At 42.9% G+C, this 14,389-nt stretch overlaps 1 protein-coding gene across 1 annotated transcript; it reads right to left on the bottom strand.

Annotated features, from left to right (window-relative positions):
- Nucleotides 1–225: 225 nt before the first annotated feature.
- irf8 (interferon regulatory factor 8) lies at nt 226–6,957 on the bottom strand. Its single transcript, XM_051724501.1, has 8 exons — nt 6,701–6,957; nt 5,870–6,053; nt 5,258–5,349; nt 4,992–5,100; nt 4,557–4,589; nt 3,618–4,004; nt 2,750–2,865; nt 226–1,360 (listed from the first exon to the last, which is right to left on the bottom strand). The coding sequence occupies exons 1-8, from the start codon at nt 6,866–6,868 to the stop codon at nt 1,169–1,171; spliced, it is 1,281 nt and encodes a 426-aa protein (XP_051580461.1). The 5' UTR covers nt 6,869–6,957; the 3' UTR covers nt 226–1,168.
- Between the last annotated feature and the right edge of the window lie 7,432 nt (nt 6,958–14,389).

The following is a 14,389-nucleotide window of genomic DNA, read 5'->3' as shown; positions in this document are numbered from 1 at the left end:
CCACATCAAGACATATAGTGGTGGTTAAAAATAAAAAAAACCTTGTGATTGATAATATGTTATTATGTTGGTGTCTGAGTGTTTTTTAACATTTAGTCGTACAGTAAAGAGTACTTAGTGTGAATTAGTATCACAAATTCTCATCACAATTCTGGGCTGTAACAGCAGAATTACAACTGAAAAGTTTAATGGGGTGGACCACACAAGACCAAATGAACATGTGGAATTTTTATGGCATAAATAGTAGTTTAGTAGTTTTATTATTATTATTTTCTAAAGATGCAACATCACTGTATGGAAAATTATTTTGTTACATACAAAATTTAAACTGCCTGCACATTTACAAAGAGAGATAAATGTGTGTGCACTCTAACTGCTAGTGTGTTTGTGTACTTTATGTAGACATGAACAGATTACAGTTATTGTCCTTACTGTGGTAAATAGCTGTACTCTTCTACTTGATTAAATATGGATCCTCAAATGAGAGAATACATTCTCAAGTAGAGTAGTACACAATTATAATATTTTATATTTGGACTGCCATCCCTACTGTCAATTTTTTTTACAAATGCACATATTCACACAGGCGCAAGCTTTTTCCTTTTATAAAAAATATTAGCCGCCCTTCTCAGAGGACCAAAAACTACAGCCAGACAACCAATTATAAAATCAAAGACGAAAAAAAAAAAAAAAGATTCATTTTATTTTTTTATTTGTTTCTGATTATCCTAATCTTTCATATGATTTAAAATAACATTTCTGAAGAATAATATCAGAGTAAAAAGAAAAATTAGCTTTCAAAAAATAACAATACAAAAATTAAGGATAGTAAAACCTATCAACTTTACAGTGCATTATAATAAAAGAAAATAACAGAGGATCAAATTAAAAAGCAATTTTTTTTAAAATAACTTTCTAAAATATTAAACTATTAAAAAAAAGAAAGAAAAAAAGAAAAAAGAAATACACTTATTTAATAAAGGAGAATGTTATCCCTGAGAACATTTCAAACTTCGTCAGATAATATTTTGAGCCCTGAGAGAATGGAATGCAACACACAGCTAACATCCCTAAACATTAAATCTTGTGTTTAATACACATTTCTTTACATCATGACATTGTAAAAACAACATTTGGGGTCAGTAATTGGATAGTTCAGAGTTCTGCTTCACACTGGAATGGGCAGGTTGTCCCTGAAACAGGAAGCTCGCTGGGGAAGAGTGTAGCTGCACAGATCCTGATATATTAGAGCCACTTGATCATTGGCCGTCTCATCAGAGATCTCCACATTCCCACCACTACACTGCGATCTGCGAGCGGTCACCGCATCCACCAGCTGCTGATAGTTCAATGCTGTGATCTGATATGACAAATCATTTGATTATTGCTATGCTACAGTGCCTTCAGTTCACATCATTAAGACTATTAACAGAAAATTGTGACAAGAAGCAACAGCAAAGAAGCTACTTTCATTATCTTTAAGGAGTTTTTACTACTCCCAAACTGTTTCTTACAGTGCATATACTGGTACATTGTAATGTAGAATTTATAGCACTTTAAAAGTTCGAGTCTGTACAATAATTTGTCTTTTTAAAATGTCATGTAAACGCTAAACTCTGACCGTACCAGTCTGATTTTTGTGAAGTCGGACTAACAGACCTAGATAATAAAATTGTTGCTCCGCTTCGTCCAGCATGCGTACACACATTATTCAAATAGTTGGCCTCAGCATTATGCGCATGCTCAGTAAGACACTTCCTCAGCGGATGACCTTCCTTCATAAATTTGATTACGCATTGTGTACACTTGGACACACAAATGAAGACTGTAGCTTGACTATGCAAAAACATGCTGTAGCTCCATTATACTGTAACTGTACATGTAAACGTACTGAGAAACCAAAACGCTTTTCCTTTCTCTTTATCGCTATAGGAGATTATCTGGATAAATGCAGATGTCAAGAAATAAACAAAAAATCAAAAACATGCAAAACATACACAACAGAACATGCTAATCTGATAAAACAACTAGAAAACAAAACAACCCTGCTTGATCCTACACTCTTTTAAAAGTTAATTACTACAGTACCTTTCTTCATCCAGACTCTCCGTTATCTTTCTGTGGTCTGTGGTATCTTTATAATATCATAGATCTCCCTCACAATCTTATATACTCTTTTAATGCTGATGCTTCTTTCTTAAGCCATTTACTTGTTTTTGTTTGTTTGTTTTTTGTCTTTGGGCTACTGCCAGAAGTAATAGCAAAAAATATTTTTTCCCTCCTATCCTCTACTGATTTTGTTGTGCCTGCCAAAATCAACATTAAAAATGTTGTTCATGAAGTTAAATGCTTTTGTCCAAAAACAATTAATGGCTGGACAGCTGCAAAATATGAGACTATGCGTAGCTATTTGTTCTTTACATTCTCTACAGCAAGCATTAGTTTGATTTTGATTAAATTTGGCCAGTATCTGAGGTGTTCTAAAAGAAAATGATGAACAATTTTACATTAAAAATCTCTCTGTACGTTGCTATTAGTCAGTATGTGTTTAAGGGTACATCTTTGACAAGGCCTATTCAGTAATCTCCTGCCCAAGTTCTTTCTTACATTTATAAGAAAGGGGTTTTATAACTTCTAAAATTGTATTAATATTTAAGGTATTAGTTTCAGCTGAAACTTGTTTCATGAATGGGAGAATACACTATATAATATTCAGGTTTGTTTATACATTATATTGAATATGAGTTACCTGCACAATGATTAATTTGCTCTTGACAGTGCTGAAATCATTGAACTCTTCCCCAAAGCAGAGTGTGACGGTGGGGTCCGGGGCCTGATAATGACCCTCCTGATATACCTGTAGAGCTGCAGGACAATACAATAACAAATGACACACAATCCTGTCATGTCAATATATCAAAAATATTTTCAATGCCCATGTGTGATCTACGGTCTTATAAAAAAAAAAAACATAGATAAATATTACAAAACAGATGAGCCAGGTTTATTGCATTTCAGTTCTACCAATTCAGAAAATAAATGATATAAGGAAAACATAAAAAATGTAGTTAATTATTGGATATAAACATTTTATTGATTACTATTAATTATTTTATATTTGTAGTAGTGGACATGAAATACTTTTGTCAAGTTGACATGCTGCAGTGTGACACATTATGCTTCATCTAAAACAGTTTTAAACGGCATTTTGCTCATTTATTATTGCATGATAATTATGCATGCAGTTTTTATGATCTCATATTAATTGAGAGACTACATGGAATATTTGAATGTCAAAAAATGCATTTGTCACACTGTAGGACTATTTAAAATCAACTAGGCAAAAAATGATTAAAAATGGTGAACCAGTAACAAGACCTAAGAAGGACACTTTCACTTATACATTTATATAAATGTTAACCTAAAATCTTGATGTTAATAATGAAGAAAAAAAACTATGGACATGTTATGCCTTCCCTACCCATATATACTTTATATATATACTGTGTGTATATATAATGTATATTTCATATAAATACCAAAAAAACAAAAAAACGTAGAAATAAAATAAATAAATAAATAAAAAATGTAATATTTCAGCAAGAGTCATCAGTTACCTTCCAGAAACCTGGCAGGGTCAAAGATCTTCACCACCGCGTCTCGCTCCAGTTTGCAAGGGTTTGGGTTGTACTGTGAGTCCTGGCCGCTCCAGAACACTCTGCTCTGGCACAGACGCTTGATGAAGATGCCATCTCTGTTGGCACGCAGCAGTACACCACGCTCCAGGTGACTAAAGAGCTTTCGGGTGACGTGACGCTGCCGCTCGTGTTCTATGGAGTCCACCGATGGGAAGCGGATGTTCTGGAGGCTGTCCGGCCCGTATAACAGGCCATTAGTCACAGGGAGCGGGCAGGGCGAGATACGGCAGCCCTCCGGGTGAGTGGTGACTGTGCTGCCCACCAGACGGCCTCCATAATAGAAGCAGATCATCAACTGAGAGAATGCTGGGGAAAGAGAAACTTGCCATTAGACATCCTGCTCACACAGCTGTGAAAATGTTCAGAAACTATTTTGCAAAATCTAACCATTTATTTATTATCAAATTAAGTGTCATTGCTGGTTTGGAATAAAATTATTCTGCCGTAGTCTTTGGGTATAGAGACTCTTACGCGTTTTCTTTTGGGTTAGTTCACCCAAATATGAAAATTTTGTCATCATCTCCAAGATTAACAGTGAATAATGACAATCAGTTCCTTAAACAAAGCTATCATATGGCTTCAGAAGATTTGGTATACAGTGGGTGAGTCATATGGACTACTTCTATGGTGCCTTTTTAACTTTCTGGCACTTGACAGCCCTTTCCCATCCACTTTTATTGAATGGCAGAGAGCAACTTAGACATTCTGCTAAACTTCCCCTTTGGTGTTTCAAAGAAGAAAGAGATTCGTGCGGGTTTAAAATGAAATGATTGTGAGTAAGTGATTACAGAATTTTCATTTTTGGGTGAACCCTTAAGGGAGATGAGAAGTTTTATATGAATATGCACAATCATGTACCTGCAGGAGATAGATCCTGATGAACAACAGCAGCTGTGAAAGTACAAACACAAAAGAGTCATTCCCAGGCCTCCATCTTTAGTATTACGGCAAAAGAAAGAGTATCTATCTATCCATCCATCCATCCATCTAGACAGACAGACAGACAGATAGACAGATAGATAGGGGAGTAACACAGAAATGCAAAGTCAGCAACTCTTTGACGGAAATTAGTCAATCTGTCAGTAATGCTGAACACACTGGCCTTTTTTAGTTTGTACATCTGCAGGCATGTGATGGTATTTTTACACTGGATTTTTCAAAACACAAGTTAAGTGGAAGCTGAATTGTCATTTAATCATGTTCAAGAAAATCAAGAAAGTTCTCATACTTGTTCAACCAATTTTATTCTTAAAATGTAAAGAACCCCGAGAACATGATTTGAGCATGTCGTACCATTGTGAAGTCCCTGCTGCCACAATTCCTGCCCTGGCAGCACGTTACTGCCCTCATCCAGAGGAGAATGACTGCGCTTGAGGATGCCCATGTATTCATCATTAGAGGGCTGCACATCAACACACAAATATGTAAACAAAAACATGTATATATGTAATGCAACAATGCACATTAAATCTTCATTCCACTAGATCCTAATAAATCAACATTTAATAACGTAAAGGTAACTTAAACAGTTACCAGATGAAGAGATGGAGAGACTTTACCTCTTTGATCAGTTCATCCAGATCTGGTGAGCAGTCCATGTCACTGATGTCAGTACTGCAGCAGGACATGGCAGTAATGGAACTTTTACCCACTAAAAGAAAAATGAATGCTGTTAATTCACTTTCCAAACAGTAATGGTTTGTAAAGATGAAGGAATCTTTACCTAAATAACCTCATATTCACTGAACTTTATTTGATATTTCCAGGTAGTTGACGCGTCTTGTGATGTGGCATGATATACTCTGTCTAAAACCATTTTGAACAGCATTTTGCAAATTCTTTTATAATTGTTCTGCATGCAGCTTATATTAATTGCAAATAATTAGTCACACTGTAGGACGATTTGAAGTGAACTAGTGAAGGCAAAAAGGTGATTCAAAATTGTGAAAAACTTAAGAGAAATGGTGACAAGATACAGGACCTAAGACACACTTTCCCTAATACATTCAGATCATTTTCAACTTAAAATCTTGAAACATTTACCCATGTATATGTGAATGTAAGCATTTTGTATGCATGTGCATCTGTGCATTTGGGGGGGTGGGGTGGGTGGGGGCGGGGGTCTTAAATGAAAAACAAAGCACTTGCACAACAGAGCTACACACACATACACTTCTGTTCTTCCTCTGGAACTATCCGGTACACTTTGTAAGGCTCCGAGATGTCAAGCTGGGATCGGTCAGTAACTTCCTCAAAGTCAGGGCTCTTGTTGAGTGCACAGCGCAGTCTGGTCTTCCAAGTCGCTGGTTCAGCTTTATCTCCCTCCTTAAACTTCCCTTTAAATATCGCCCACGCCTGTGAAAACATATGCTTAGTCAGACATCACCACAGCATCTGAATTACTCTCACAAAATGAACATATGTGTAGGCTTGATGCTGAGTGACTGAATACATGCACAGACACAATTTATAGCATGTCATTATAATGTATGATATTGTTCTGTTCTTGCTCCTGGATAATTACTAATAATAGACCAATATATCCCTCAGGCTGATCAATCAGCTGATATTTGCGGAATTTGAGATAATCAGCATTGACCTGATTGGTCGATTACCATACATGTCTGATTTAAAATCTACAGACCGCCTTGACATTTGTGCACATTCTCTGTTTTGAAATATTTTTGTTTTATTTGTTCACCCTAACTGGCCAAAAATAAATACATTTGCAATAATTCAACAGTTTTAAATAAAACATTGCACATTCAGATGCTGTGCTTGTATTTGTATTGATATTTTTATCATCCTCTATGCATTGGCACAAATTAAGCAATTCAATTTTCAGGATTAATATTTTATGCAATTTAACAATTTATTATTTTGCATATATTTTATATTGTATTTATAATTTGCTAGTCGTATTATAAAGTTTTATCAAACATAAAATACTTAAAGTTATAATTATTGTTGTTGCTGTTGTTATTTAATAAATTAACGCTTACTTTGAATATGGATGCATCCACTTCTTGGTTGTAGTCCTGTTTTCCTGCATGTTTCCAGGGGATTCGGAACATGGTTCGGTTCTCATCCTCCCATAACAGTCCATTATAGATATTACTGTTGACCTGTTCTATAAGCCACTGCTTCAGTCTGCGACCCCCGGGATTCATCTTTATTCAACTGATGTAACAGAGAGCGCCTGAAGTATATACAGTACTCCTTACATTCTCAACCATCCACACGCTTCATTTATAAAGTAACCCACTCGCTCATGTGAATGGAGATGGTCGTGAGAGCCGATTGGCCAGCGGACCGCCCACGCGTCCAATCACTGCGCCTATTCGCTGGAGGGTCTTGCATATGTAAATGAGATTCTTCGAAGCATTGGCATTTACAAGAAATCTCCTTCCAGCTCTGGAAGTGTGTTAGGTAACCTGCGGGGAAAGGGACTTTACACATTCTCATACTTTGAACCATGGCCATTTAATTGAACTCTCCTGAATATCACACAGATAAATGAATCATCGGTTGAATATTAATCTGATGCTTATTAATATGTTTCAATGTCCCCACTCGCACTATAAATAGGCCTAATCTTTGATGTGGTTCTTTGATGGTGTTTTGATATCATTAAATGAATCATATCATGGATTGTTATTATTGCATGCTTTATGGGGAGTCTGAAGAGAAGACCAAGAGGATTTGAAAGCACACGTAAGCTTTTATATGAGTGCATAAAATGTAAACTAATCAGATTCTTTTACATTTAGTATTACAGCACTGTTCCATATTTTATGTTCAATAATACAGTCTTTATTATTATTATTATTATTATTATTATTATTATTATTTTGCTTTTTAGCATTGTTTCAGTAAGAAGTTAGTCTACATGATGACTATCACTTTAGGAAATCATAATAAATAAATAAAATGCATTGTTTTTCATCAAGTTGTGACTAGAGATTGTGATTCATCATCAGCATTTTCACAGATGAATATCACCATAATGTGTGATTGTGCTCGCATGTACTGAAAGGGTTAACGTCTCATGTCAAAACCATGTCTAACCTGTTGTCAGGAAGTTTAAAGATCATCTGTAAACCATGAAAAGCGGATCTTGGAAAGGTAAGGTCTCATGCTGGTGGTGAGTTTGAGGATATGAGCAGGTAGTGGTCGTGGTAAAGGTGTCCTGTAAAGGGAAGCTGATAATGGCACTAGCCTAATCAAAAGAGGCCATTCTTACTGCAGGGCCTAGCATCCTTATCAGACCTCAACTTTTAGTGACATTATGTTCTGGTTCAATACAGTCGGAAGCAGGGCTGGGCAATATTATAGCTAAATTGTATTTTTATATTGAAATGACTTTCAATGACTTCAATAAGAGGAACCATAATTTCAACCAAACAGCCATTATAGTCAAGTAGATTCAAAATGTTTTAAAACTAAAATAAATTAAAAATCTAAGGCATGTTTCCCAAAGTTTTTCCATTAAATAATCAATTAGTATCATTTGTAAGCATCAATTTTGGGCTGTAGTTGACTGAAGAACTGCCTTTCTGCAAATAATCAAGTAAATAAATTCATGGACTGTATGCAAGCAGTTGTACAGTTATAAAATTAGGCATGTGTTCAATGCTAATTTTATTAATTTCACTGTTTAATTTGTTGCTGTTTATTTAGCATATTTTATATTTAGTGAGAATGTCCTGGTTACTTGCGTAACCTCCGTTCCCTGATGGAGGGAACGAGACGTTGTGTCGATGTAGTGACACTAGGGGTCACTCTTGGGAGCCCGAAACACCTCTGGTCTTTGATAAAAGGCCAATGAAAATTGGCAAGTGGTATTTGCATGCCACTCCCCCGGACATACAGGTATAAAAGGAGCTGGTATGCAACCACTCATTCAGGTTTTATGCTGAGGAGCCGAGACAAGGTCCGGCCATTTCAGCGGGTAGTTCAGCATTGTGGCAGGAGTGACACAACATCTTGTTCCTTCCATCAGGGAACGGAGGTTACGCAAGTAACCAGGACGTTCCCTATCTGTCACTCACTCGATGTTGTGTCGATGTACAAACGCCGCAACTGGCTGAACTGTGTTACGTGAACTGGCAGTGTGTGAAGGGCAGACGATTGTGTGCCTCATAGCCAGCACACCAGGCCGACACGTAAGCTCCCCCAACATAGTTATGAGTGTCGAACGGCCCTGTGGGGACAAGTCGACTACCCAAAAGATAGAGACAGGCTAACCCAGTTGTGGCCTCTTTTCCCCTTCTTTTTTTCCACTCCCTAAAAAACAAGGGAGATTATCCGACTGGGGCGCCAGGTCTAGTCGGGGGTGTCCCTCCCAAGGGGAGGACACCGCGGAGACCACACCTCACCCAAAGAGAGGGGGGGATATTTAAGTGGAAAAATACGTCACATGGTCTTGCCGACCATGTGGAGAGTCTCATGGCAGATCCTACCCAACGGGGGAGGAGTTACTACAAACATGGAGACTGTGGCAGAGGGGGCTCTGCCCAAGGAAGACGCAGTTTGCCAACAGGGAAACGAATTAGCGGAAGATATACATCGCATGGGGTTACCTTACAGGGAACCGCCATATGCGGAGCACCTACCCCAGAACAGGGCTCTTAGTTAGGACGTGAACTGGGCTGGCAGCGAATCTCTCCGAAAACTCGACTGCCACAGGGCTCAGAGGAAGTCAACCAGGGAACATAGTTTGTGAACACTACTGGGAATTAATGGTGCACGTCTTCAGCTCAGAGGAGGTGAAAGGCGCTATGTGCAAGCGATACACCCGGCCAGCTATCCCGGGCTTATCCGCTTTTATTGTGTGCCACTACCTGGGATGAAACCGGTTCCACCCGGAGGTTGTAGAACCTGGCAAAGAGAAAGAAGGTCCTTTCTCAGGGGAATTCGCCGGGGGGGGAGGGGGCTGTCACAAGAGCCGAGTCTGGGTGGGCCAGTAGGGTGCTACCAGGACGACTTGCTCCTCGTCCTCCATGACCTTGCAAGTAGGCTCACTGGGGGAAATGCATATTTGCATAGGCCAGGAGGCCAGCTGTGTGCCAGCGCATCTATATCGAGGGGGGCCTCGGTCAGGGCGTACCAGAGCGGGCAGAGGGAGGATTCTTGGGAGGCGAACAGGTCTACCTGTGCCTGTCCGAATCGACTCCAAATCAGCTGGACCACCTGAGGGTGGAGTCTCCACTCTCCCCTTAGGATAACCTGCCATGACAGTGCGTCCACTGTGCTGTTGAGGTCGCCCGGGATGTGAGTGGCTCGCATCGACTTGAAGTGCTGCCGACTCCAGAGGAGGAGACGGCGGGCAAGTTGTGACAAACAGCGAGACCGCAGACCGCCTTGGCGGTTGACATATGCTACCGTTGCCATGTTGTCTGTCCTAACTAACACGTGCTTGCCCTGGATCAATGGCTGGAACCTCCGCAGGGCGAGCAGAATTGCCAACAATTCGAGACAGTTTATGTGCCAATGCAGCCGCGGGCCTGTCCATAAGCCAGCGGCTGCATGCCCGTTGCAAACAGCGCCCCAGCCCATTTTGGAGGCGTCTGTCATGACCACGACGTGCCTGGAGACCTTCTCTAGGGGAACACCTGCCCGTAGAAACGAGAGGTCGGTCCAAGGGCTGAAGAGACGGTGACAGACTGGCATGATGACTATGCGATGTGTCCCATCTCGGGACTCGAGTCTGAAGCCAGTGCTGAAGCGGTCTCATATGCATCAACCCGAGTGGGGTGGCCACCACTGAGGATGCCATATGCCCCAGGAGCCTCTGAAAGAGTTTCAGTGGAACTGCTGTTTTCTGTTTGAACGCCTTCAAACAGGCCAGCACCGACTGTGTGTGCTCGTTTGTGAGGCGTACTGTCAAAAAGTCCAACTCCAAACCGAGAAAAGAGATGCTCTGAAACGGAAGGAGCTTGCTCTTTTCCCAGTTGACCCGAAGCCCTAATTGGCTGAGGTGCGAGAGCACCAAGTCCCTGTGTGCACACAACATGTGCTGAGAGTGAGCTAGGATTAGCCAATCGTGGAGATAGTTGAGAATGCGAATGCCCACCTCCCTTAACGGGGCAAGGGCTGCCTCTGTGACCTTCGTGAAGATGCGAGGGGACAAGGACAGGCCGAAAGGGAGGACCTTGTACTGATACGCCTGACCCTCGAATGCAAACCACAGGAAGGGTCTGTGTCAAGATACAATCGAGACGTGAAAGTACGTGTCCTTCAGGTCTACTGCCGCGAACCAATCTTGATGTCGGACGCTCGCCAGAATGCGTTTTTGTGTCCGCATCTTGAATGGGAGTCTGTGTAAAGCCCGGTTCAGTACTCGCAGGTCCAAGATTGGCCACAACCCACCACCTTTTTTCGGTACGTTGAAGTAGGGGCTGTAAAACCCCTTCTTCATCTCAGCCGGAGGGACAGATTCTATCGCACCCTTCCGTAGGAGGGTAGCCATCTCCACGCGCAAGGTAGCAGCGTTTTCATCCTTTACCAAGGTGAAGTGGATACCGCTGAACCTGGGCAGACGCCTGGTGAACTGAATCGCATAGCCGAGTCGGATGGTCTGGACCAGCCATCGCGACGGATTGGAAAGCGCAAGCCACGCATCCAAGTTCCGCACAAGGGGGACCAAAGGGACAACGTCGTCGAACATACTGGCAGGTGGGGCCTTGCGGCATGGCGGAGCTCATGGTGCCACACCATGTCGTGGCCATGATGAATCTAGGGACATCGAAGCACCTGGCTCCTTGTGACCACCCCCAGAACAGCCTGGGACGGGGAGGAAGAGGCCTGTCCTCGCAACCCGTGGAAACTGTCACATCGAGGGCGAATGTGTGCCACAGCTGGGTGCGCAGGGGCGGGGAGACCTCCACTGGAGCACCAATCCTGCCAGGAAAAACCCATGGATGGTGGTCGTGATGACGACCGTGCACACTGGGTATGTGACCCAGGGAAGGAGGAAACCGCTCTTTTGCTGAACTGTTGGGTACCGCAGCCACTTGAGCATGCGGCAAAATCAAATAAAAAGGCAACAAAAGATTCTCCACCCGGCCCTCCACCGGGGGATGGAGTGGTCTTACTACCAGCTCCAATGCAGTGGGTTTTGTTGACTCTGGGTCACCCGTCTCAGGGGCGCTTTGATGACCTTCATGGGTTCTTAGCGGCCAGCCGTGAGACGGGTGGCATCTGCTTCCTGCGGTGGGCTCCACACCAGGGCCGGGCCGAAGGGGCGGGCTGCGGCAGAGCCGGTGCAGTCACCGCAGGGGGACTGCAATGAGCAGACGGGGTGCGCTGGGGGATCTTGAGCCGCGCCGGGGCAGGATCTGCTGCTTCACTGTCGAGAACTGCTGGGCAAAGTCCTCAACGTTGTCGTCGAATAGGCCAGCCTGGGAGATGGGGCAGCAAGGAACCGTGTCTTGTCGGCCTCACCCATCTCGACCAGGTTGAGCCAAAGTGGCACTCCTGGACCACTAATGTGGACATTGTCCGCCCGAGAGACCGCGCCGTGACCCTCGTCGCTCGGAGACACAGTTCCTGCATCAGATTTGGGGCGGAACTACCCTTGTGCAGTTCTTTTAGTGCCTTGCCTTGGCTTGGTGGACCTGCAGGAGAGCCATGGCGTGCAGGGCAGAGGCGGCTTGTCCAGCAGCGCTTTGGGCGTCCGCGCCAGGTGGCAGCGCTCTGCGGGCATAGGTGCACAGCGAGCGCCTTATCCACTGGGGGAATCGCCGTATAGCCCCTGGCCGCCCTGCCATCAAGGGTAGTGAGGGTGGGGGAACTGAAAAATTGGGACCGGGTAGTAAAAGGTGCCTCCCATGATTTTTTCAGCCCCTCGTGCACTTCCGGGAAGAAAGGCACTGGAGCGGGGCGTGGCTGCTTTGAGCGGCGCCACGAGCCCAGGAACCAATCATCAAGCCGTGAGGGTTCAGGGGAGAGCTGAGGGTTCCACTCTAGCCCAATGCTCGCGGCCACCCGGGAAAGCATGTCCGTCATCTCTGCATCAGCCTGTGACTGGGCAATCGACCCCGAAGGGGGGGAGACCAGCTGAGGCTTCTGCGTCTGAATGGACAAGCCCGCTCTCTGATGCTGCGCTCAAGAGCTCATCAACTTTGTGGGCTCCGAACAAGAGTTCGAACTCGCCGTGAGACGAGCCGGCGGACTCATCCGGAAGCCCAATCGGGGCAGACAAGCGTGCTGGGGAATGGGAGGTCCGCGGGGGGATATCCGGTGGAGGCGATCCCATTGGAGTCCCCAAGTCACCCCCAGTACTAGGCTTCTTACGAAAGCAAGCCGTGACCGCAACGTTGCCATGGTCATGTTCTCGCAGTGAGAACATGAACCATCCACGAACGCTGCCTCCATGTGGGTCATGCCCAGACACGAAAGACAGCGATCGTGACCATCTGAAGTTGTGAGGTAACGACCTCAACCAGGAATAACACATAATCAGAAAGGCATCTTTAAAAAGACCCATCTTTAAAAAGACATTCCATGTGTGCCACTCTTTTAGAGAAATATACTCTTTCAAAAAATTATACTCTCTTTATTCTGCCGAAGCACCCAGGGGCGTTCTCTGCAATGCACCAGTGCAAAGGAAGGAGAAGCCGCTGAAATGCGCTGTCAGATCCAGCAGAGGTGAATGAACAGTCGTGAGAATTCAGCTCAATGAGCATGACCATTTGGCTCCGAAGAGAAAATCTGAATGATTTGTTGCATACCAGCTCCTTTTATACCCATATGTCCGGGGGAGTGACATGCAAATACCACTCGCCAATTTTCATTGGCCTTTTATCAAAGACCAGAGGTGTTTTGGGCTCCCAAGAGTGACCCCTAGTGTCACTACATCGACACAACGTCTCGTTCCCTCCATCAGGGAATGGAGGTTACACAAGTAAACAGGACGTTCTCACTAAATATAAAATATGCAAATAAACAGCAACAAATTAAACAGTGAAACAGTATATCTATCTATCTATCTATCTATATATATATATATATATAGATAGATAGATAGATAGATGTGTGTGTGTGTGTGTGTGTGTGTGTGTGTGTGTGTGTGTATACAACAGTTAGTTCTGGACCTCGAATCTGATTGGACGAGACACGTTCCATGAGTACTGATGGTCTCATACCATCGGCACTCGGACGCTTCACTGTGTATCACTCCACTTGTATTCGTACCATTCTAAACTAAAGTGTAAGAGCAGTGCAGATGTATTAAGAGCTACTGTATATGTGGCTCTTTACATTTCATTTTGTGACATTACGTATTTTAGCCAGCAGGTGGAGGCAAAAGACCATTTTTGTGTGTAATATGAGTTGGTGACGTGAAGTGAGTCAGTGTCACTCAGTGATTACTTTCAACAGCACTCCGTGATCGCTCGTATTATTACTACACTACTAAAGCTAGGAAATAGCTTTAAACGGCTTAAAACTAGCAACTTCAGCATTAAGGCTCATCACAGCTGATCACTCATATTACTACTACACTACTGAAGCTAGGAAATAGCTTTAAACGGCTTTAAACTAACAACTTCAGCATTAAGGCTCATCACAGCTGAGAGACACAACAGACTGATTATTACACAAACTCAAGGCACATACATCTTACCGGAGTTTCCGCATTAACATACTGTTCAAAATGGTGGAGGAGATTGCGGTTTCTATAGTGAAAG

Source organism: Myxocyprinus asiaticus, chromosome 18, assembly GCF_019703515.2.
Source record: "Myxocyprinus asiaticus isolate MX2 ecotype Aquarium Trade chromosome 18, UBuf_Myxa_2, whole genome shotgun sequence".
Classification (NCBI taxonomy): domain Eukaryota; kingdom Metazoa; phylum Chordata; class Actinopteri; order Cypriniformes; family Catostomidae; genus Myxocyprinus; species Myxocyprinus asiaticus.
Note: the sequence above shows the minus strand (reverse complement) of the source record. Positions and strands in the feature narration are given on the sequence as shown.

Coding starts and splice junctions, on each gene's coding strand:
- irf8 (XM_051724501.1), bottom strand. CDS start 6,868: ATGAATCCCGGGGGTCGCAGACTGAAGCAGTGGCTTATAGAACAGGTC. Junction 6,054..6,700: donor TGGATGCATCCATATTCAAA/GTAAGCGTTAAT, acceptor ATGTTTTCACAG/GCGTGGGCGATATTTAAAGG. Junction 5,101..5,257: donor TGGATGAACTGATCAAAGAG/GTAAAGTCTCTC, acceptor GTTGATGTGCAG/CCCTCTAATGATGAATACAT.